This window comes from Condylura cristata, unplaced genomic scaffold (genome assembly GCF_000260355.1).
Source record: "Condylura cristata isolate star-nosed mole 26May11 unplaced genomic scaffold, ConCri1.0 scaffold00027, whole genome shotgun sequence".
Classification (NCBI taxonomy): Eukaryota; Metazoa; Chordata; class Mammalia; order Eulipotyphla; family Talpidae; genus Condylura; species Condylura cristata.
Genome location: NW_004567128.1, coordinates 20,083,703 through 20,108,300, shown reverse-complemented (window position 1 = coordinate 20,108,300; position 24,598 = coordinate 20,083,703). Strand labels below are relative to the sequence as shown.

The window sequence follows — 24,598 nt, the reverse complement described above, 5'->3', positions numbered from 1 at the left end:
ACAGAAGGAGGCCATCAATTGTCTACTCAAGTGCGTGCTTTCCCTAAAATGCACAGCCATGGCTCTCAGCTAGTTTTGATCTCTTGGTCATGGACCTCCAGCTTTTCCTATAAAATGTATACATGTTGTAAAGTTTCAAAGTTTCATGTTCAACATGAAACCCATCACATCATTATTCCTCAGTGGCTCTCCAGGGCCTCCTCTCACATACCTGCCACCTGCCATCCTTTCTTCATCTCTTCCCACATGCCACAGAGGGTGAGGCCAGTAATTCTTGCAGTGAACCTTGGCCTAGTTGTTCTCTGTCTACCAAACACTGTTCCAGGCTCTGAGGAAACAAACAAACAAAATTCCTCTCTCATGGAACTCTACATTCTAGTGGAGAGGCAGGCAGTAAACAAGTATGTTCAGACACTAAGTACTCCAGAGATATAATACTAAAGGAGTAACTCAGGGGAGGGCGGTGGAGGTGATTCAAGGAGGGGACAGGGGCAGGGTAGATATTTTAGATGGCATTGTCAGAGAACCTCTCAAATCAAGGCAATATTTCAACTGAGATCTCAAAGCGGTGAGAGACTGCGTGGTGCAGACTGGTGGGAAAGATGCATTCTAGGCAGAGGGAACCACAAGTGTAAAGAACCTGAAATGAAACCAACCTTGGTGTGTTTGAGGACAGCAGGGTGGCTGGTGTGACTAGAACTGACTGAGAAAGAGTGATGGGAAATAGGCGACTGGCTCCCACAGGACCACGTGAGGTGACAGAGCACTGATGGTTTTGTGTAGACGACTGGGATGATCTCGGGGCCTGCTGTGTGGAAAGAAGACTGTAGATGGGTAAGGCCAGATGCAAAGAGCCCAGTTAGGAGGCAATTGCAATTGTGCAAGTGAGAGATGATGGTGACTCAGGCCAGGGTGGTAGCAATGGAGGTCATGAGACGTGATCGGATATTTTGAAGATTGGGTTGGGAGGATTTGACTATGTGGCATAAGAGAAGAAAGTGAGGGGGAGACAACGATTTTGGTCTAAGCACATGGGGTTTCCATGTAATGAGAAAAAGTGGGATCGGCAGTCAAGTAAGAAAACAACCTAGAGGAGTGAGGGTTCCTGAAAGTCAAGTGAAGAGTTTGAAAGGGGGAGAGTGGAGTCAGTCAACTATTTTGCACACTAATAAAGGGGACAATGTCGCTTCTGGCTGTGCATGTGGTACCTCACAGCCTCTCCAATTTCCGTGGACTTTTCTGCCGTCATTCAGTCCTACATCCAGAGGCTCACAGGTACACCAAAACTTACAGCGGCCCTAGATCTGGAAACCATTCTGCACTGCATTTAAGTGACACTTTAAATATTTCTGTCGAAGTAAGTGGAATTACTAAAATAGGTGCACATTATTCGCACCCAATTTTAAGCTGTTTATTTAACATCACAACCTAATTTTACTCTCATATATTGTCACCAATTAAAATTCCAGGTTTGAAGGCAGAATTATTTTCCAAGATTACCTCTTGGAATGAGTTCTTACCCTGCATGCCAGTGAATTTCAGCATCTCCCGTCACTTGCCTTGACCCCTTCTCTGCTCTCTTGGGTTAGAACCACTGTTTTCTTGATCTCATTTCCTCATTTGTTTTAGTTGACTTCCCTATTTTTCCAAACTACAGTCTCAAGTGACTTTTCGGGTTATGGGAGGTTTGGTGTACTTAATACTATGAAAACTATTAACTCAATGGGAGGTTTGGTGTACTTAATACTATGAAAACTATTAACTCAATATCCAGCTTCTCTCCCCTCTTTGGAGGATGGGAGTGTGGACTGAATCCCCCTTGCTTCTAAGCATTAGTTGGTCTTACAAGAGCCCAGGCCCCATCCTGAAGCAATGCAGGAGTCCACCAAACATGGCCTCCTTACAACAAAAGACGCCTAGCACTCAGGAAATTCTAAGAGATTTAGGGGCCCTGTGTCAGGAACTGGAGTTTAAAACTAAATATCTGCATTATTCTTATTGCTTAGCAAATGACAAAAGGTTTTAGGATGGGTGGCCAGAAACCTGGAATGAAGGCCAACGTGTATGTGTGTGTATATGTGTGTGTGTGTGTGTTTTATGATCACAATATCACAGGGATATATTCCCATGGAGTTAATCTTGACCAATGGAAATCAGGCAAGAGGGATATACTATGAAGATCTTTTCACATTCCTTTGTCTCCTACTTGGATCACTTGCAAGTGGTTTTGATGACTTTCCAGAGAAGAGATATGCACCTAGCATACACATCTGATTTGGGGGTTCATTGTGAAATTAGTGACCAATGCAATGGTGCTGCACATTTACCATCTTCACATCTCTGGTTCTCACCCCAAACACCCTGGGACTGTATCTACCATGTAAATTCTCAGCGCTTTAGTGGCTGCTTCAAGCTTTGCTTTCTAAATACCTCGGTGTTGATAACTGAGTACAGAATTATAGGTTGAACATAATTTCCAACAAAACTTTTGGGGTTTTAATCCAGGATCTTAGAGCTTTTTGTACTGCTTAAAGCAGTTTTCTTGCTCCTTTGTGAGATAACTTTTGTGATTTGTCTTATTTTGCTTTAATTTTTCCTCTCATGAGGTTGCTGCAATCTTAGATTTTGTAATGGGTTTACAGATTATGTAATGTTGGAACTTATTTTCTGTGTATCAGTTACTCAGTGGACCCTAGCAGTAGAATGCTTTGTGCAAGATTTATTTTCCTCCTGGGGTTTTATAGCTTGCGTCCATGGACTCAGACAAGGTAGAGTGATGGGCACATTGTATGAAACACCCACTCAATAGAAGCTGTCAGAAGTTAATGACGCTGATGTGTGAGTCCCCAACTGGAGGACAGGATGGTCAGATAGCTCTATTGACATTGAGGAGCGGGATCTGGAGTAAAACTACATGCCAATAGCATGCCCTAGGGGATGTCAGTCCATACAGATGCATTAATTATCATCAGGAGATGTTTAGCTGGCATGAATCTTCTCTTTTCTTATCAACCACATGCAAAGTGTACTTGTCCAGGAAGGACAAAGATGATTCACTTCTTCTGTTCTGAATCCCCCGCATCCGACTTGAGTTATTTCTATAAGAGTGGGTTAGTGGTGTTATTGTGACTTCAACTGGGAATTGCATGACTGAAAAGAGAAAGTAATGTTTAGCAATTAAGTGATCTCATATCATGCTAAACGTAACAATTACTTAATATTCTAATATAATTTTAAAATTTATGATGATCTTCTGAGCCTATTTTTTAGAAACTATAAATCATGTTTGCCGGATTTGGAACAGGCTTCTCTGAAGAATAAAGTTTCAGAATACAATGCCTTGGGCTGCTTCTAAAAGTCAGACAGGTACAGTCACTAAGTCATCAGCTTTCAAACTAGTATCTATAAGTTCACAGCAGCTGCTGGTCCTGTAAATCTTTGTACTTCCTCTTGTCCTAAAACATTATATGTCAGTATTTGGTTCCTTCTGATTCTTTACAGTCCCGATTTCTTGAAAATTTGCTAAACCGTAGTAATATTTTTAATTTAATGTTATTATATATATATGGATTTCATATCATTATTCCTTTTTTGTACAATGCATGCTTTCTCCTTTCAGGTGTCGTGCCCATAAAATCCGCCCACCAATCCATTCCTTGTGTTCTTCCCTCCCGTTTGATCCCTCTCCTCCCCCTGCCCTGCAGAATGTCTCTGATTTATATTTTCCTGTTAATTTTGTTTCATTTCTTACAGCTATTTTTTTCTTGGTCCCTTATTTGGTTTCTCTATGGTCCTCCTATAAGTGAAACCATCCAATATTTTTTCTTTTTCTTTCTGGCTTATTTCACTGAGCATATTACCTTCCAGCTCCATCCATGTTGCTGCGGATGGCATGAGTTTATCTTTGTTGATTGCTGAATAGTATTCCATTATGTCTCTATATCACTTTTTCTTAATACTGTCATCTATTTTTAGCAATAATTTTTCTAACTGGAATATGTGATTTAAGTTGTGTCATCCTCCACCCACCACAGGATAATAATGGCTGCATTTTTTTTTTTTTCAAAGAATTGGGTCACCTGCTTGCTAACTTGTCAAGATTTTAGAAATCTGTGGGGGTCAGATTTTCTAGCCTCTGTCAGCATTTTATTTGGTTTCTGCTCCACAGCATTCACAATTGAGAAATTCTGTTCTTTTTAACTTTGTTTCCTTCTCACACAATTTTATTTCATAACTCTGTAGCACACACCATATGAGAAATGACTGGCCATTCCCTGCCAGAAATAAAAGCTTATAAGTAATATAAATATTAAACGGTATTTAATAAACATTACTGAGTCACTAGAGTCTCCTTTTCTTCAAGCAAAATAATTCTGATTTAAAAATAAAAAATTAGGTTCTGTGGGGTAAATGGTGAGGTGGGAGGGGCCAGCTTCCCTGTTGAATCACAAAGATCAATAATTGGACAGTTAGTTGTCCATGAACAAAAGCGCCTCTGGGAGACTTCTAGAGCCTACTTAAGCAACTCTGTGGAATGACAATCAGAAAAGAAATAAACAACAACTGAGAAAAATGACAGGAGAAGAAAGACAATCAGTTTGCCTGCATCATCCCATTTCCGCATCTGGCATAGTTTAGCATCAAGAAAGAGTTCCTCAATCCAGGAGAGGAAGAGCAGGGCGAGGGAGCAGGTTCTTCAGTCTCAGACCCTGAGTGAAGGTCCTGCTTGTTTCGCCCCACACAGACCTAAGGAGACTCAATGAGCTAGCCAGGAAGGAAGAGAAGCAGGACAAATCCAGCTTCATGGAACCCTGCCCTGTGCAGACAGGCTTAGCAGGTTTTGCCACTGATGAAGCCAATGGCCTGCAAGGCTGCCCCAGACCCCCTGCAGATCTTGGCAGCTTTCACCCAGCAAGAAAATCCTTTTGCTGACACCAGCCGAGTCCTTGCCCATCTCCTCCCCTTCCCTTCCTGCAGGAGCTGAGACCACACTGGCAGCCATCCAAGGGTTCTGTGGCTGGGCAAGTATAAAACCTCCACCCTCCGAGCCCCTCTCTGCCCCCACCGGAGCCCAGAAGCTATCTGCATCCTTGGGCTTCCACTTCCATGTATGCGCACAGAGCCTGTGTATCTGACGCCACTGGCCCGACACCTGTGATGAATGTTCTCTGGATCACGCATGCATGGGGTGTGGGCAGTGGTGGTGGGAGGTGAGTGAGCATCTGCGTGGCCAGAGCCTCCTGCAGCTGCTTGTGGGCCCAGATTCTGCCCTGCCTTGTGTGACTGGCCAACAACACTGTGCCCACCTCTTGTACCCTGTAGCCCAACCTCCGTTACCAGCCTCCACGGTATGCATGAAGGAGAGGGGGCAGTGTGGGCCACAGGATGGCACACTGACAGCAGCCTCTGTGGCTGCCAGCGAGCCCATGGGTGGCCCCAACACCCCCAAGAGTCTGCAGTTGGTCCCAGCCACATGGGCACCTGCAGTTGGTTCCCACACGGAGTGCACACCACAGTCCCGGTCGCAACCACTACCTCTCTGGTCCATAGCTACGGACCGTGGCCAACAGCCCCAGCAGCCACTGCACCCACCCTGCCGTGTTTCTCAGAGCTGCCATTGCTCAGGACACCAGTGGCCTGAGCAGAGACAGCCCACTCCTCAAGCCCCGTGCGGCCACATGTCCCAGCACACCTGCACCACCGAACCAGCAGTCATGGCACCCTCCAGGGTGCCCCCACCCACAGGCAGAAGGCTTCTCGAACGGAAGTCAGGCCATAAAAACTAGATGTGACTATTTCTTTAGCTGTGCAGAACTTTACTCTGTGCGCTTTACATAGCACACAGTTTTGTCAGTTTTACCTTGATGAGACTGAAACAATACAAATAAATAAAAGTAAAAATTATAAGAATTGTTTTAATGAGTTGTTTCTAAACGAAGACACCAAGATGCTTAGGTGGTATAACCTAGAGATTTGGGCCCCTGTCCGCCAATTAGTCATAGTGCAGCATCTGGACCCAACACAACAGCTTGGACAATATCCTTGCCACTCACTTCCGCCTTGTCAGATCGGCTAGTGAAGGATAAAGAATATGGATTTTTGTGCAGAAAGATGTGGACCGAATGTCGACATAGTTACCTGCTAGTGGAGGTCTAGTTGGTGCCAATCATTACCCTCTCTCAACTCAGTTTTCTTATCTACAGAGCTGGCATCAAAGGCTACCCTCTAGGGTCCCCAAGGAACGAAGGGCTGAAGGGATGTGAAATGTCCGGCAGGTCAACAGCATTAGTATACTGTTAGTTGTTCCAGGTAATGATATTGCTTCCCATGGCAGCCTTTGCTGACTTCCATAGAAGCAAATGGCCACATCTCTATCCATTTCCTAGACAGTGCCAATCGCTTGTTGACTCCTTCAGAACAATGGCCAGCAGGAGCCATGAATACACCCGTGCATGTGCGCATACATTATCTGATTGGATAATACTTAATTGCAAAGTTAGAAGCAAGAAGATAAGTGGACATGAAAAAAAGGGGGGTCTTATATTAGGGCTTCTCTATCTTTGAAATCCTGTGCATGGTGTGAGGTGACGCTCCCTTCTCCCTTAGACCATTTATGCCAGTGCTGCAAGGGCTCCCGGGATGTTATGCTCAGTGTTGTCATAACCAAAATCGCAGAGAATTTCAACCCCACTGAGGCAATAAAAATCTTTACTATCTGAATTTTATTTTAATATCGAGATCAATAACACAGACATCAAGAGAGCTCATTCATTTTAATAGATCAGCAATTTCAATAATGGTTCCTAGGAATTATCTCCTAGCCCGCCCCCCAACTATTCATATCAAACACCTACGAGTATTCAAAATTCATAAAGATAATATTGCAAAAGCAGGAGAACTAACAAAAATCTTCATAGCCTTGAGATTACAAGCAATGCTTAATCATTTGCTCAACACCTATTACTAAATGCTGAATGCTAAATGCTGAAAGCTTGGGAGAAGGATAAAGGAGGCTTTCATAATGGCAAGCACTTGGACACTCATTTTTCATCTCATAACCAGGATAACACAGGGCAGATACCTTTGTTTCAGTAACGATGCTTGTGTCAAAAGCAGAAAACCCTGGAAAAGCCTTTTCAAAGAAAGAATGGAATTGTTTTTACCTATGCCAAATAGGTCAGGTCCAAGATTCTCAGACTCATAAGTGAGGTTCCCTCCTGTACATATTCTGGTATAAAGAACTGAAACTATGGACATAGACCGTGGGGCACAGTAAGAACACAATAAAATCTGTTGGATGGATGAACAGAAGTCTGGGGTGCACACGAATAGGCTAGACCTGAGTTTCTCTAAGCAGAAAGCTTCCTGGGCGTCTTGGGGTGCCTTGGTAGCCCAAGGAACAACTAGCTTTTCCCTAGTGCATACTACTCCCCTGAATAAAGCCAACCACCATCAAAACTTGTGATTACAATTTCAGATTCAAGCCTGTATGTCATCAAAATAAAGTGAGTATGTGTATGCCTCCTTCGATGACATCAATACATTCAAAATGCTTAGAAATCTGACCTAGAAAGTGAATCTAGAAAGTGACCTAGAAAGTGACTCTAGCTTTCCCTTTTGCCTTTGTTGCTCTCATTCTCCTTTTCTCCTTCCTGTCTCAGTCTTCTGCCTCCCTCCCAGCTCTCCTCCATCTCTTCCTCATGGACAACGTTGAATAGTTCTAAATATCTGTGGATCCAGAGGGTAGAGCAAAGAAAACTGGGTTTTGTTCCCACACATAGGAACAGTTCTGAGAAAAGTGAAACTGTTTCTGGCCATATTAACAGTGATTTAGAGACTCTCTCCTGAATTCATAGATATCCAGAGCATTCCACTGGGTGTGATTTTAATACCAATACAGTAAGTTGGGAACTTTAGTTTTTAGGATGCAAATTTTACTACAGTGATGCTGATACAACAATAGACTGTTAGTCACACAAATGAAATCCATTTTGTGTGTATTTAAGTACATCAGTGGGGGGGTGCTATTTAAACCAGACGGGTATATCAGATATATTTATCACCACTCAATTTCTAATTCACAAGTGCAAGTTGGAGGAGGCCCTTTTAGACAGAATCATTTGTATTCCTGCTCCAGGAGCAGGACTAGAGGAGCTGGCCAGAGTTAGATGTCAGGAGGCTGTCTCTGCTTGCATTTGCCTCTCCTCCCTGCTTCCAGCAAGAATATGAGGAAACCTCTAGGACATTCTATTGCTTTTTCCATAGCCTATTCAAAACCCTCAGGAGAAACAGATTTCTTTGATCTACAAGAATAGTAGAAGTGGTTTTCTTAGAGAATTTTATGGAAGGCTTTCAATAAATTCTATCGTGGCATTATTTGGTTCCAGTGCCTTCAATCCACCCATTCAATAAACTTTCACTAAGTGGCCACTCTCTGTTGGGTGCCATTTTGAATACAGGGTAGGACATTAATCCCAGTCTAATATTCTTTTGTAGATAGACTCTCTGAACCTCTTAGGCTGCTGCTGAACTACACACATTTTGGTCCTGTTACTAGTAAGTTCTATATCCCTCTCAGCATATATCACCTGTACAACAATAATAACAACGATGACATGAAGAGGAAAATGAATACCCACTCCCAGTTGGCTTCTTCTTTCTGGAAATATACAAACCTATTTGCAAGCAGACTGCTATTGAGGAAAGACCATCCAAATCTGGACTTAGAGGCCTTGGTCAGGTCTCAGCTTCCTAATCTTAGGGAAGTTACTTCACCATTTGGAGCCTCTGCTTATCAAAAAAACTGAGCCCAGTAATCCTTGCCTACCTTTCCCTTGCATTACTGAGGAAAAACAGAAGTAAGAGTGCTCTGGAAACTATGAAGCGCCAACTATCAAACAATCTTTGAAAGCATCAACCATTAGCGAAAACCAATGCATTCTAGGGGGGTTTTCATTAAAGCGGAGGTGGGGGGGATTTCTGTTTTCAACTTGCATCACTCGGGAGTTTGGCAGTATCACCCACATTGATTTCCTTGTGGAAGAGACCAGTTAGAAGTTTTCCTTATTGAAAATGAAGTGCACTCCCCGAGGGCCAGACTCCGAGTTGGAGATGCTCTGTTTACTGAGGGTTTCAGCCAAGGCTTCGGGGCCGCAGAGGAAAACGCCTATTCTGGTACTTTTTGGGAAAAGAAATGAAAAGAAGACAGTTTCAGGCTTTGGGTAAAATATTAGGTTGTCGGAAATGTAATGAAGCATTTTTGTATAGAAAACAGAAAAATACGTCATGACTCTTCTGACAGCCCAATAGATTCCAAAACATGTAAGGAGATTTTCTGTTGATTAATGGCCTCAGGGAAGAGTCCCCTCTGCTCCTTTGAAGACAAAGACAAGATCCACAAATTGCAGAGTCCAGATTACCCTGCAGGTCAGTGGCTTGGCCCAGTTGTGGGAGCAGTTGGATACTTTAAAAAGCTGTTGACCTTAATCTTTACTGAGGCCAAAAAAAAAAAAAAAAAAAAAAAGCTATTGACCTCTCTGGAAAGTGACATTCAAAAAGGACCTATGGAAACTTCTACCACAGAGAAAACAGTGGATTTGTGAGTCTGGGGCTACTTCCCTTCAGTGTTGTGTGTCCCCAAACGCTCTGACATCTTAAAATCAGGAACAAACCCATTTTACATATACTAACAGTCACCGACTTGGCGTGACTTCACCCCTCCACACTCAGGAGTCCAAAGTTTCGAGGTGTGGTTTCAGACCTGTAGCCACTGGAGTCTGCACTTGAGAGAATGTAGATTCCTGGGCCCACCCCAGACCCATTAAATCCATTTCTACATTTAAAAAGATCTTCAGGTAATTCATATGCACATTAAAGTGTCAATAGCCTAATGGGTATATTCACAGTGACTTCTTAGTTTGTCATCAATTCTCACAAGACAGAGGATGCCTTCCGAGTTTCAGGATGACTAAAGCTTTAATGAGAGCACAGAAAGATTTGGGATAACTGTCAACTTATGATTTCAGACCCAAAAGCTATAATTGGAGGTGGGGACAGTTTCTCCTTAATAGAAAGTATAAATTAAATTAAAAAGTAGCTATATGAGTGAGAATTTGGAGACACACACAAAAAGAACTGAGTATCAGCCCTACTTGGGAGGAACAGGGTTCAGAAAATTTGAGGTGAAGGGCAGGGAATCTTTGTTTACAAAAACTCCCACGTAATTTTGGTGTGATTTAAAGACACCCTCTTAAGCAATATCTGGAACCTTCAATAGGATGTGAATATAGTAACTGAGGTGTTTCAGTTTCTGGAATATACAAATGTAGGCATGTTTGTCCACTACATTAGACAGACCCTGAGCCTCGGGAACACCTTGGTGAATCTCCTTACTTTGGGTGTTGACTCGCGATGGTCTTGAACTCATTATCCCAATTGGGTCGCCCATACAAGGTCTTCTGTTTCAGACCAGTGATCACGTCTTTCTCCTCATCATGGTGCACAGCAAAGTGATTTGCCTGCAAGAAGGACATGAATTTGCACCCGCCCCCCCCCAAAAAAAAAGGGGAGAGAAAGAGACATGCTGTAAAAATGCAAACAAAGAGATGTACATATTTCACAAACTAAGCTCTCACTACTCATTCTAACTATATATATTTGGAGAAAGGCTTCATGCTGCAAGCTGGATAAACATAGCAACTAACTCTAAAGAGGAAACCCAGACGTCTACACCTGAATAATCCTATTTATAGAAAAGCACATGAGAGAGGCACAAATATCTCAATGAGAAAAAATAAAGGAATTGGCACGGCGAACATGTGGGAAGGTTTCGGGGTGACAGACTTTTGAATCAGGCTTTGAAGTGTGAGCAGGATTTACATTTTCTGTCTCACTTCTTCTCTTTGCTGTACACCTGATTTTCCCCCTCCCTCCACCCTCATATATACCCACTCTTTGGGGAAAGTCACTAAGACTAAAACAATCAGAGATTAAAATATTAATATTTTCACAACACAGTGAGACATCACACCAAGCCTAAAGCTGCTAGTTGTATGTGTGCATGTGTGTATACATAATCACATGTAGCCTTTAGCTACCATGATAGGGGGTCTCATTGTGGACAATAAGTATTTTTTCTTAAAAGTGGTTAATTATATTTTTATTATCAGCTTTCAAATTCAGGAGATGGATAATGGGGATGGAGGTGATTAAGAAGGTGGTAGTGGCCCTCCCTTGTGGCGCAGCGGGTTAAAGCACAACACTAAGAAGCTAAAGCTACTTCCTCATGAGTTCGATTCCCGCTTGCTCTGGAGGTGACCCCATGGCGTGGCAGACCTCTCCTGAACCGCCTGCTGCTCCCCTCAGCAGTGTACTTCGTCGATCTGCCTGTTCTGTTCCCCACTCTGTCTACGGTGAAGCCTCTCACTGCCCCTGAGCCTCTGGCCTGTATGCACAAATAAATAAATCTTTGAAAAAAAAAAAAAGAAGGTGGTAGATCTATGTTGGTAATCCTGTAGACACTCATTTTACAAAGCAACATAATTATTTTCTTCAAAGTAAATACATTTTCCATTGAAAATATTGTCTAGCTTTTAAAGTATCAAACTTGTAATACAATTTATAAAGTATAGTCTTCCCCAGAATTTCTTTATGTATCAAATGGTTTTGTTGTGGTGGTTTTATTTTTAGATAGCAGAAGTGGCATCTTGAAACCACTTTTTCTGGAGCAGCTGTTCTCAAGGTCATGGGGCCTAGATCAACAATCGCAACAAGCACTTCTAAGATCTGGAGAATAGATCTGGAGGATGACAGTCTCTGTATGATAAATAGCCAAAAACTAAACAAAAAGTCAGTTTTCACAGGTAGAACATGCGTGTGGAACATGCCCAAGGCTGAGGAGCCCATATATAGGGGTGGCCAGACATGACAGTGGCCAGGAAGAATAGTCTTGTTTTGCTCCGTTGTCACCCACTCAGGGTGACAGCAGCCTCCAGATCAAGCGATTAGTGTTTGTTGATCTATGAAGACGTTACCCCTAGGACTCATGAACTTGTTTCAGGTTATCTCAATCTCAGTCATTTTGACAAACATTTGGGTCTAGGTAATTCTTTTTTTTTCTTTTAAAAAATATTTATTTATTGGTGTACACAAGAATTGAGGTGTAGGTCAGAGGTGGGGGTGGGGAGAGGGGTGAGAGAACTCACCAGAGGCAAAATGGGGAGCAGAACAGGCAGATCTACGAAAACCCACTGCTGAGGGAATAGCCAGTGAGACAGGGAAGGTCTGCTGAGCCATGTGGGTCACCTCCCTGGCTGGGGATTGAACTCATGCTGCAGTGGCTGCAGATAGCTTCATAGTGCTGAAACCTAACACCTTGTGCCAGTAGGGAGGCCTCAGGGGCTAAATAATTATTTGCTATGAGGAGCTGTACTGTAGTTTTAAGATGTTTACATTGCTCAATATCCCTGGAGGAAGGCGGGAGACTAACAACATGGGTATAGACACACACACACACACACACACACACATGCCACACACACTTCCACAAACACAGACACATACACACTACACATATGTACACATTTTCACACACTAAGATGACACAAGCTATGCAACTTCTGTCGACCAACAAATTCCCGATGGAAAGGAAAAGCTCTGAAAAATCAGAATTTCCATGCTAACTTATGTTAAGACCTCCCTTTTTTGTATAATCATAATATCAAAATATTCTGAGTAACCATCAGTTTACAACTGGATTGCCTTAGCCTCCTAAGGCTGCAAGCAGGCAGTGGCAGGGCGGGAAATTCCTCTGTCTCCCAAAACAAAAGGCAAGCCCCAGGAGAGATAAGACCCCAGGGCATAAAGACTCCAGGGAAGCTTCCTTGCCATTTTAAACAAAAAGCAAATCTCAGATAAGACTCCCCAGGCATAAGGGCTCATGGACAATTTTCTAACCTTGTTTACACAGGCATTGCTTAATGCAGGACTAACAGCTCATCCTTTCCAGATCCTTCTTCCCTTGTGTATGTGTCTGTGTTTGTGGAAGTGTGTGTGTTACAGTTAAACATCTCTATACATGACAATTATCACAAATGTGTATAATTTAGTATACCATAAAGTGTCAGGAGGAAGCCTTCCCACTTAGGACCTTGCCTGTCTTGTCCCCCCAACAGCTCGATTGTTGGGGCCGGTCCCCGACACACAGATACACTACAAGTACATATATACACATATACTCATACTCACTCTCACACACATACATATTTACAAATGATAATCATGAACTCGGGAGCATTCTGACCCTGCCACTTACTAGCTGGATGCCTGTGGACAAATGACCTAACCTGACCTGTTTTGAGCCTTGATTTTCTCATCTATAAAGTGTGGATAGTTACAGTAGCTACTTCATAGTATTATGACAAGGATTGAACTAGATAAGCTATGTAAATACTAAGAATAATACCTGGTACATAGTATAGAATTGATAGCTATTAACTATTAGCAGCTATTATTTCTAATTACTGAAGTATATTTTAAAACATGGATAAACATATATCATGTATATATTCACAATGAATAGGTGCATGTATAGATTATATATATTGAAAATCCTGAAAAACAATATTTTCCATCTTTTCTTACTTTCTATAACCAGTTCAACTCATCCATCTGGTTCGAGACCCCTGGTGGGGTCACTGCTCTAATAAGGTCAAAGTCATGACTTTCATGCCTTGTAGGTCCCTGAGGTTTGTTCTGATCTTGAAATCACTTTTTCTGGAGCAGCAGCTCTCAGAAACCAACTGGGATCTCGTCTCGACTGTCTGGACATGTGATGATTATGAGTGAGCGTGAAGGTCTGGATCACCTGAATCCATCAACTCTTCTTGGCGAAAACAGGACACAAGACACTCCAATAGCTAAAGTGAAGTGACCTAACCTGGGTAGTGGAGGAAGGACCTAAGACTTGGGATCTAGTTTTCACCTGAGACTCGTCCCAACCAGTGAGGTAGATATTGTAGCTGAGGAAGCCAGCATTGTCTCTCTCCTGCATCTGGGTCTCCAGCAGCTGCAGCAAGTCCGCAAACCACTCAAAGGCATGTGTGTCCCGACAGAGCCAATAAAAGTAGATCTGAAAGAGGGAAGGATTGTGTAGCAGTTATTTTTAAATGGCCTTATCAGCACTGACATGGATTTCTACCCTGTGCCAAACTTCTTCCTGCTATTCAGGCCCCTAAATATAGATTTTCAAAGCTCTGGACATTTAACAAGATAGCACATGTGAACCTTCACCTGCCTTCACACTGGTCAGGCAAAAAATTATAGCCTGGCCTTGGAAATACACAGACAGCTGAAAGCAAAACACCAGCCCACCACTTTCCCTCTGGGTCTGCTCCTGCGCTCCCAGAATCCTTGCTTTCCTTTGTACCGCCCCTTCAAAAAGACCAGTGGCAGCGAGACTAGCAGTGGTTGCTGCAGGACTCTCTCACTGCTTGCTAGTGCGAGACACTCCGGAGTGGCTAGGGAAAAGCCCTAACTAGCCCCCCTAACTAGGGCGCAAGAGAATGAAAAATTAATGTCAACTGAATTTGCCTCGTAGGGGTTGTCTTTACTGTTGTGAGATTGCCTCAAGTTTTATTATCAGGAGGTGATAGCAGATTTAGATGAAAGTTCCTGAAAGGACATTTCTCCTTCCCTCTCCCTGCAAAGTAAGTATGGGGAGGGGCTGGAAGTTGAATCAATCTCAATATACAATATATATAATATGAAAGTTATTTCTTTATCCTTTCACTAAAACATGAAGCAATATAGTAGAGGAGTGTGGGTGCCTTGGTGGTGGGTGCGGTGTGGTGACATACATCTGAGGGGGGTGTGATCATGTGCCTCTGAGTCATGTGTTGCTGCAAACCAATGTTACCTCAAAAATTGAAGAAAAATAAAATTAAACCTTCATCTACAAAAAAGGTAACATACTGCGACAACTCTGAAAACCACTTGCTCTAATGCATTTTTTTTAAAAGACATGAAATTGATGAATGTAAAAATGCCTCCCCTAAATTAAAACAATCCCAGTCAAGAAATAGAGTTGACAGTTTTGCCTATGAAGCAACTTAAACTGGTTTCCCACTTTGTTAGATCGAACTTGTGGTGTGCTTTCTAGATCAGAAAGTAGAAAATGGAATTCATTACAGTAATAATAAGCTTAGGTTACATACACTTCTAAAAGTTTCAAAGTTTACATTCTAGAAGTCAGTTTCTGTTCTAGAAATGTTTATAATAAAGTAGTTCAATGAAATATTCGAAGAGAATATACAAAAATCACTATTGGACTGGGGTACTGAATGCTTTGTCTCTTTCTCAACTTTCTTCCAGATTTCTAGTAATGCTATACAAAGAGAACGTATTACCTTCCTAACAGACTGTGTACAGAGGCATGTTTAACTTATTAAATAACTTGGAAGAGACCCGTTTTCACTTCCCTTGGTCTCTGCCAGGCTCAGCCCTGAAGACTGTCTCAAGTTTCATGTGGTAGAGTGTGACAATCATTCTAGGCCCTCTGCAAAATAAAGGAGCCTACCTTTGTGAGCTTCAGATTGGTGGCGTTGTTGCAATATTTGTACCAGACTGACTTGAGGATGGATGCAAATGGTGTGACCCCAATCCCTGCTCCTACTAACATCACCACCTCGTAGCTGAACACATCTTCACTGGCTGTGCCAAAGGGTCCATCAACAGCTATCCTGGAGGGAAAAGTGGAAAGAGATGGTTCCAGAGACATCTTGCTCCTTAGACTAGGGTGGGTTACAGATTATTTCTGGGGGTGTGCAATATGGCACTTTGAACTGGGTCAATGTATCAATGATGCAATTTCTTCCATAACATAGCTGTCAAGTAACCCACTTTTTGTGGCCTTTGGGGTTGAAAGTAGAGAAATTTTTAGCTAACTGAAACCACTGTCTAGCTGTTAGGGGTCTTGTCTTCACCTCTGCCCCCCTTTTCTTCACACACACACACACATGTGCACACACACACAGCATTCCACATTTGAAATTCATATTACAGTGAGAATTTTCTCTACCATAACATCTTGTAGATTTAGTATCTCCACTTTCCACTTATCTGTCTACTCATTGAGCTAATCCACAAACTTCTTCAGCATCTAAGTGCCACTGTTAGATTTGTGGAGAAATCAAGGCAAAGTGTAATTTTGTTTGCTAGGAAAATCAATATGCCTTACATATTTAAAGGAATTTGAGAATACTCACTATTAGTATTTAGTTCAAATAGTTTCTATTTCAGATAGATTTACAAATATGCATAAAAGCACCACACACATAAACTGGCGAATATAAAGATAGTATCCTATTTGCCAAACACAGCACAATATCGTGAGAGATGGGAGAAGAGGCCCCGTTAGTGACTTTGTTCCTCAAACGCATACATTTTCACCATAGGCACTTTGTACTCACTTGGGGAGTTTCCAGGCATCTTGGAACTCCTGCTTGTCACAGCCGCATGCATTGAACAGTCCTTCCGTCCAGTCCCCGACAATACGGATATGGATGCTAAAAAAGTCTTCCTCAGGGGCGGAAGTCAGCGTGAAAGGGTGCCACTCCAGCTTGGATACCACGGGGCACTTGACAAAAATGTACTGTCCCACCTCCATCTTGAAACCCTTCTTCTTCATCTGTAGCTCGATAGTTTTGAAAGGGTGAGTGACCACCTAGGAGAGAAACATGTCTGTGGAAAGTCCGCTGTCTCCAAACCTTGCCTTTTCAGTGTCCATATGAATGAAGGGCTAAGCTAAGATGCCCCAACACTTCCCTTTACTGGCCACCACTATAGTTCCCCCAAAAGACATATCTCATCCTGGGAATTGTTCTCGGTGGTACCCCACTGCCAGAACTGATGCAAGATAACCCCTTCTCCTTACATTAAGGTTGCTCCAAGGAAGGCCTCCCTGGTGCCACAAGGGGGGTAAGTCTCAGCACTATGACGCTATCTGCAGCCATTGCAGCATGAGTTCGATTCCCAACCAGGGAGTTAACACATATGGCACAGCAGACCTCTCCTGTCTTGCCCACTGATCCCCTCAGCAGTGTATTTCAAGATCCACCTGTTCTGCTCCCCACTCTGTCTCTGGTGAGTCCTCTCACTGCCCACACCTCTGGCCTGTACCCCAGCACTTGTATGCATGAATAAGTAAAATAAATCTTAAAAAAAAAAAAGACTTCCAAGGGGCCATCCCAACTTCTGCACTCCCTGGAGGATCAGGTGAGGCTACAGTTGAGGGTCAGTCATTTCCTGCCATTTTTTTCCCTTTAAGTTTCATCTCCTAAGAATATGCCCCAATACAGCTTCTGCATGTAGTTCTCTGAGGTCCTGAGAATTCAACCTAAGACATTGGCATGCTGTGATAGGTACTTCTCTAAGAAGTCAGTGCAGTAGCAAGAAAGAGGAAGAAGAGATAGTTGCCTACTTAGCCCTGGTATCTTCCCACAGATGATCCAGACCGTTAGCAACTGGACAGGAAAAGGAGACTCCATTGGCCACTCACATAGCAACATCCCCCAAAACAAGCCTAATTGCTGATCTGCCTTGGTCGAGTTCTGTCTTGCATGTGCCTTATTCCGTGTATTATTTCTGCGTTTCTTTCCACCTGGGAATATATCATCAGTCCCTCCTAATGCTAGGCCCCGCCCACCCTCATTACCTTTGTGCATGAATGTTCATAACAGCTTTGTTGATAATAGCAAAAAAGTATAAACAATCCAAATGTCCACCAACTGGCTATCTGGTAAGTGCTTTGTTTAAATAGAACATAATCAAAACTCTCTCTCTGTAATACAGAAAGTAATATACTCTCTCTTTGTCTATTCTAGAGATGTCTATTCTAGAGATGTACAAGTGAAAACAAACTAAGGGACATCAAAGGAAAGAAAAATCAATAGACACAAAATTACAGCTTGCAAATGTTGACTAATATTTCTAGGTCTTTCTTTTTGTGAGTAAAGACGATCAGGAGAATGGGAAATCTTAAGAAATGTGAAACACTTCCAAAATTTGTGATTTAAGTATATCTTCTAGGATAAAGTTGCCATAAATACCACTTTCCTTCTCTGAAATAGGGACAAAAACCTGAAACTTATGTTATAAATAAAACATGTTGTTTGAGTAAAAGTTTATTAAAATACTTGGGAAATTACATTTACCATGTTGCATTTTTGTGTGCTGCAATTTATTCCTGCATTGCAATGTTGTATGAAAAATTGGTATAGACCTAAGTAAAATGTACTACGGAGTGGTGTTGTCACTTTGGATAACACCTTCATTCTTATGCGAGCTTCTGTGAGAAGAGACTTAACATCCTTTTTTTTTCCATGCAAAAACAAGTTTTCCTTAATAATATTTTTAAAGGAAATAAACATATTTATGTTGCCTGGTTAGTCATCTCTTGTTGAGAAAGGGAAACTTCGTGGTAGCTCTTTTTGTTGATACTTGGGACTTTTATTATAATGCAATAATAGAATTATCATAAAAGGAGAACTGCTGTGGCTTCCTTTATTTCAAGATTTCCAATGCCATCTGGACTAGCTTCGCTATGACTTGAAAAAGGAACAGCTAGGTGGAGGCTAGGAAGAATTTGTGTGTTGTGCAAAAATAGTCCCGAGCAGTTTTTTTGTAAATTATCTTTTGAACTGAATTGAAGTGAATTAAAATTCATTTGCTGAAAATAGTCTTGTCTGGTGGGACTGAACTTATGCTTCAGTGGCTGCAGAGAGCCTCACAAGGCTGTCCTTTAACCCACTGCTCTATCAGGGAGGGCCGAGGGGTTTCTATTTCTTATTGAGCGAGTGGTTGATTGATTGACTTGTGGGGAGAAGCATAGAAACCTTAGGGAAAAGCCTGTACATGCTTCTTGCACTGTCTGCAAGGGATCGCTTCCAATATGCCCTCTGTCCCGCCAAGGCCCCAGGTGGTCATGTCCCTTCCATAAAATGGCATTGTATTTGTATGTGATTTATATTCTCCCATATACCTCAATCATGTCTACTTATTATACCTAATACAATGTAACATCTATGTAAACAGTTGCTATCCTGTTATGTTGAGGAATAGTAAGAGAATCTGTTCCCTGTTCAGTAGATGCCACCATTGTAGGTCTAAATATAGAGCAGTACATATTTTCGGTTAACAGCTGGTTGAATCCTCAGACATGGAACTCAAGGATAGTGAAGGGTTGAATGTATATACTGTAAATCCTCAGCTAACATCTTCAATAGGTTCTTGGAAACTGCAACTTTAAGTAAAATGACGTATGAAATTTATCCTCAAGTGAAATTATTTCATTCAACATCAGTGGGAATTTCTTTTTTCTCATTAGCATTATAACAAACTGGTGTCATTTGAGGACTTGCTATATTGGCATTAGGAGACTCAATTTTACATGCAGTTTATTTACCAACTTGTTTAAGATTTGGGGCACTGCATGGGACCTGGGAAACTAACTCAACCTCAATCAGATCTTCCCTTGGTTCCCTGGTTCTTTTGACATCTAAATATTTTAAGGTTTGATATATGTTCTTCTCTACCCATAACTAATTACATTCACTCTATGTTCTTCCCCTCTACAGAGAGAGAGAAATTATTGTACACAAAGCATGCAGTTTTCATCAGAAAATATTAACTTCCAGTTTCCCAGTTAAAAGACCCAACCATGACTCTCTTCCGCCCAGCAGTACAGGAGTGTCCCTCAGGCAACATGGTCAAGGTCAGAATGAATAAATTTGGCCAGATAAGGCATTTGGTCACCAGCGTTGCTTTAACTATGACAAAGATACTGGTTGCCACCAACAACTCCTTCATTGACCTCAACTACATGGTCTACATGTTCCAGTATGATTTCAGCCAGGGAAAGTTCAATGGCACAGTTAAGGTTGAGAACAGGAAGATTATCATCAATGGAATATCCATTTCCATCTTCCGGGAGTGAGATTTCACTAACATCAAAGGGGGTAAGGTTGATGCTGAATATGCTGGGTGTCTTCACTACCTTAGAGAAGCCTGGGATTCAGCTGAAGTCTGTCGCCAAAAGGCTCGCCATATCTGCCCTTTTTTCTGCCCTCATGCTAGCGAACGGGTGTCAACTATGAGAAGTACAATTCCCTCAATATTTTCAACAAGTGCTTGCCCATCACCCCTTGCCTCCGTGAAGAACATCCATGTCGATTTGAGCATCGTGCAGTGACACCTGGTCCATGCCATCACTGCCCCTCAAAAGACTATGGACCACCCCTCTGGGAAGCAGGATGGTGGAGGGACTGTCCAGAACATAATTCCCACTTCTATTGGTGTCACCAAGGCTTTCGACAAGGTCATCCCTGAGTTGAATGGGAAGCCTTCGTGTCCCCACCTCCAGTGTGTCATTTGTGGATCTTACCTACCACCTGGATAAAGCTGTCATATATGATGAAATCATGAAAGCAGTGAAGCAGGTACCACAGGGCCCCCTCAAGGGCATCCTGGAATACACTGAGGATCAGTTTGTGCGATTTTAACAGTGACACCCACTCCTTCTCCTTCAATGCTGGGGCTTGTATTGTCCCTCATGATGACTTTGTCAAGCTCTTTTCCTGGTTTGACAATTACTTTGGCTACCTAAACAGTGTGATGGACCCCACAGTCTATATGGTCTCAAGGAGTAAGAACCCTTGGGACCGTCAGCCCCAGAGAGAGCACAATAAGATAGAGCGCCCCTCAGCAACCAGGTAGTCCTTCTCCTACTCATCCACACTGGGAATCACCTAATCTGTCACAGTTCCATTCCAGACCTCTCCAAAACTGATGCAACCATTTGGCTACCATGCTAAATACATTGTAATAAACAATAGATTTTCTTTCAAAGAAATTGAGTAACAGCTCTGACTAATGATATAGAGAATTTGGGTATAGTTGCCCAAGATATAGCTAGATAATATTAGTTATTCCTAAATCAGCCAATACCTTGGTGATGACCACCTTCTGTTGAGATCGCCAAAACCGGACCAGCCTCTCACACACATACAGGAACATAGGACCTATTATCCATTTCCAAGTCTGTAATTAGAGTAAAATTGAAAAAAAGAATTCATGAAGTGTTGATAGCTAATAAAAGACTCTTAGGGATGAACCAGAAATCAAATCCAACTTTGTAGGTTTCTTTAAGATTTCGAAGTTTCTTCTGTAACAGAATGCATGAAAAATAACTAAAGTTAAAATAAATTTTGAGCCACAGCAAATAAACTTTCTCCTTGCCACATTGGGGAACTATAGCTATAGTATGAAACTTTCCCAAGAGGAACTACCTACAAGAATGGAATTTCCTCCGACTGTTGCAACAGCACTTGCAATAACTCGACAACATGGCAAGGTTAGTTTCAGAATTAACATTTCTCTAAAGGATGTTCTATTTCAGCAACACTATACTTTTTTAAATGCAACCTTGTGATTTCTTTCTCTGGCTGTGTAGGGAAAGCTTAATCTTTTGCAAGATGAGAAATTTCATGCAAGAATTTAGCTGCTTCTCCAATATCCTGGTAAGTTCTAGGAGCTATGCAATACACTTTCCGAATACAGACTCAAGATAGTTCTTTAGATTTTCCTATGAATCTGCGATGTTTCAGAAACATGGGAATTGCCCTGTCTCCCTACTGGCTATATAAAAATATATAAAAATAATTAGGTTCATCCTGGAACTCAGTCAGGGTCACAGTTTAATACCTAAAGTAGCAAAGAACTTTAGAAGGCAATGCATCTAAAGGATGACACCCCATCAAAACAGGGGTGGGAAGAGCACAGGGGACTATGGTGACAGTGCATGAGTGAATTAGTGGGAATTGCATGGGGGCTACATCTGAGAGGAGAAAACCTACATTGTACAAAAATAAAGAATGATGTAATATATACATAAAGTTAAAAAAAAAAAAACCTAGAAGATGACATCCCAGAATGGAGTCAAGAAGAAAAAACAAACAAACAAAAAAAGAGTGCTACCCATAATTGTATGTGGTCTTTCTATTAGCGCTCATTAGGCACTTATTGTTGGAGATATTCTGCTACTGTTCTCATTTTCATGGGATGGATTTTTTTTTTTTACAAAGTCCCACATTATCTATCTTCTGGGTGCCAACCTAGGGCCCCAATGAATAGAAGCTTGTCTTAGACATGTCTCTAATCTATCCAGAATCTCAGAAGCTCCCCTGAGGGAGATGATTGTTAAGGAAGAAGTCTTCAGTTACCTTCGAGGAACTGTGCCTCGCCTCCCCGAGTCCCTAAGAGGACTAGCAAGCCAGTTCCCTTTTTAATTCTTTCTATAGATACTTTCATGCAATGGATGTAGCGGTTTCTCATCACTCATGGAGCTGGCTGCCCAGTTAATGAGCAAAGATGCTTATAGATGTTAAGTCCATGACACTATTTGTGTCTAAAGGAAGAGCCTGCCTCTTCCTCTAGAAAGAAATAAAGGAGAAAAAATAAAGGAGTAAATGGGAGAGAAAATTTGCCTTTATATGATACTATGCTTAAAGGAAAAAATAAGAATATTCTAGTCCAGAAACCCTATATAGATATTTGCATTGCCTCATTTATATCAATGGCCAGTATGATAACAAATAAGAGATGGAGATCATAGGATCCATTTCTCATTCTATGGAGCAGGAATATTGAAAACACATGAAATAGTGTTTCATAGTGGAATATGTGGAATAGTGGAAGCTCTTTGGAGCTTCCAACAATAAGGTAAATCTTGGACTTGGCACACTCCAGGCCTACCACACGATGGCACTGGGTGTTGTTATGAACCTGGCTGCTCAGCTTCTTTTATGCCTCACAGACAGAACCCCCTGATGTCTAAAGGCAACCCTGTGTGTCACCCTATCAGCTTCCTTCCCAATTCGGAATACTGTATAGCAAATCTTATTTCCTGGGTCCTCCCTGGTGGAGAAGAGGTAAAAGTCTCCATGCTATCCAGTCAGCCACTGCAGCACGAGTTTGATCCCCAGACATGGAGCTGGCCCACATGGCACAGCAGACCTCTCCTGCCTCGCCTGCTCCTTCCCTCAGAAGTGTATTTCAGTTGATCTTGTATGCATAAATAAATAAAAATAAATCTTTTTAAAAATAAAGTCTTATTTCCTGTTATCTAAAGATGCTCCTGGATCCTTACAAGTGATTATCTGAGCTATCCAACTTAGCTGAGGATGGTACACCACTGAAAATCAGCAGCTGCTATTACTGTGGCCCTCACAGACAGAAGAGAAAAGGTGGAACTTCTTGAACAGAAGCAGCTTCTCCATATTTTCAAAAAGCATGCTTCACCATGTTTTCTGTCAGGCATACATAACAGATTAATGCAAAGCTTATTTTTCAGGGAACAGTTCTAGACAATGATTATTGCAAAGAAAAGTAGATTGTTCTAGCATTCTAACTGCCCATGGTATTCATCATGGACAACTCTAGGATATTTGCATGTATTTTGCAGAGGCAGATTGCAGACTGTCAGGAATGAGACTGTAAGAGCAACATGGAGCGTACGTACCATAGGAGGGTTCCCAGAGAACTGCGGAACTGGGCAGCTACCACTTTGTCCCCATGTCGAGATACTACTTTCACAGACTCTTGGTTTATGTACCTCCAAGCTGGCCTTGGTTTGTCCACGTACAATTTGCCTAAGGAGTAAATATAAGTCCAGACCATTTATTACCGAAAAGTAAGTTGTTATTTTTTTGAGATTCGAGGACAGCTGAATATGGGTCTTGTGCTTTGCACTTAAAAGTCACATCTTACTGACACCACCTTCCCACCAAACAGATTAAAGGAAGGGAAAGAAAATATGTCACCTGCAGGAATAGAAAAACTATGGCAAATGGCACCAAGAATACATTTAACATTAGAGGGGGGGAGTTTGGGATCATCAATGCATGTTTGTTTGAAGGGAGCAGTTGTGTTTTGTTCTGAGTATTATTTTCATTTATAAACAAACAAAACCCAAAAATCTGGGCCCTCCCTGCTAGCACAATGGGTTAAAGCACAGCACTATGAAGCAAGACACAGACACTTTAGCACAAGTTCCATCCCCAGACAGGGAGGTGACCCATATGGTGCAGCAGACCCCACTTTCTTTCCCGCTGCTCCCCTTAGCAGGGTATTTCAGTCAGTCTGCCTGTTCTGCTCCCCACTCTGGCTCTGGTGAAGCCTCTCACTGCCCCCTGCATCTCTGGCCTGTACCCCAGTTCTGTGTGCATAAACAAATTAATCTTAAAAAAAAAAAAAACAAACATGAAAAACTGCCAATCTTTCAGAGTGATTTCTAGCCTACACTGGGCCTTTGTGCCCATTAGAACAAGATCTCCCGCTCTGAGGACCAGCCCACAGGCAGAGTGTGGGCTGCAGAGCATGGACTAATTTTACTCTTCTTGGACAAACACTGAATTGAAGTTGACAACCCATACAATCACACACAGCAACCTTTGCTTAGTATGAGTGGCTCATTGGTTGTGTCAGAATTATCTAAATCAAACCAAAGGTTGACATCAACTTAAGAAGACTTAGGTTTGTGAAGATT

General features: G+C 42.0%; 1 protein-coding gene across 1 annotated transcript in view; it reads right to left on the bottom strand.

Annotated features, from left to right (window-relative positions):
* Positions 1–6,747: 6,747 nt before the first annotated feature.
* Positions 6,748–24,598, bottom strand: part of LOC101636381 (cytochrome b-245 heavy chain) — a 35,865-nt gene continuing 18,014 nt past the window's right edge. The window contains exons 7-13 of the mRNA XM_004689941.2: positions 23,573–23,702; positions 21,001–21,093; positions 16,467–16,720; positions 15,575–15,737; positions 13,982–14,128; positions 10,393–10,517; positions 6,748–9,177 (exon numbers count right to left, since the gene is read on the bottom strand). Coding sequence (XP_004689998.1) covers positions 9,051–9,177; positions 10,393–10,517; positions 13,982–14,128; positions 15,575–15,737; positions 16,467–16,720; positions 21,001–21,093; positions 23,573–23,702 — 1,039 coding nt within the window. The 3' untranslated portion in view covers positions 6,748–9,050. The remainder of the gene's footprint in view (positions 9,178–10,392; positions 10,518–13,981; positions 14,129–15,574; positions 15,738–16,466; positions 16,721–21,000; positions 21,094–23,572; positions 23,703–24,598) is intronic.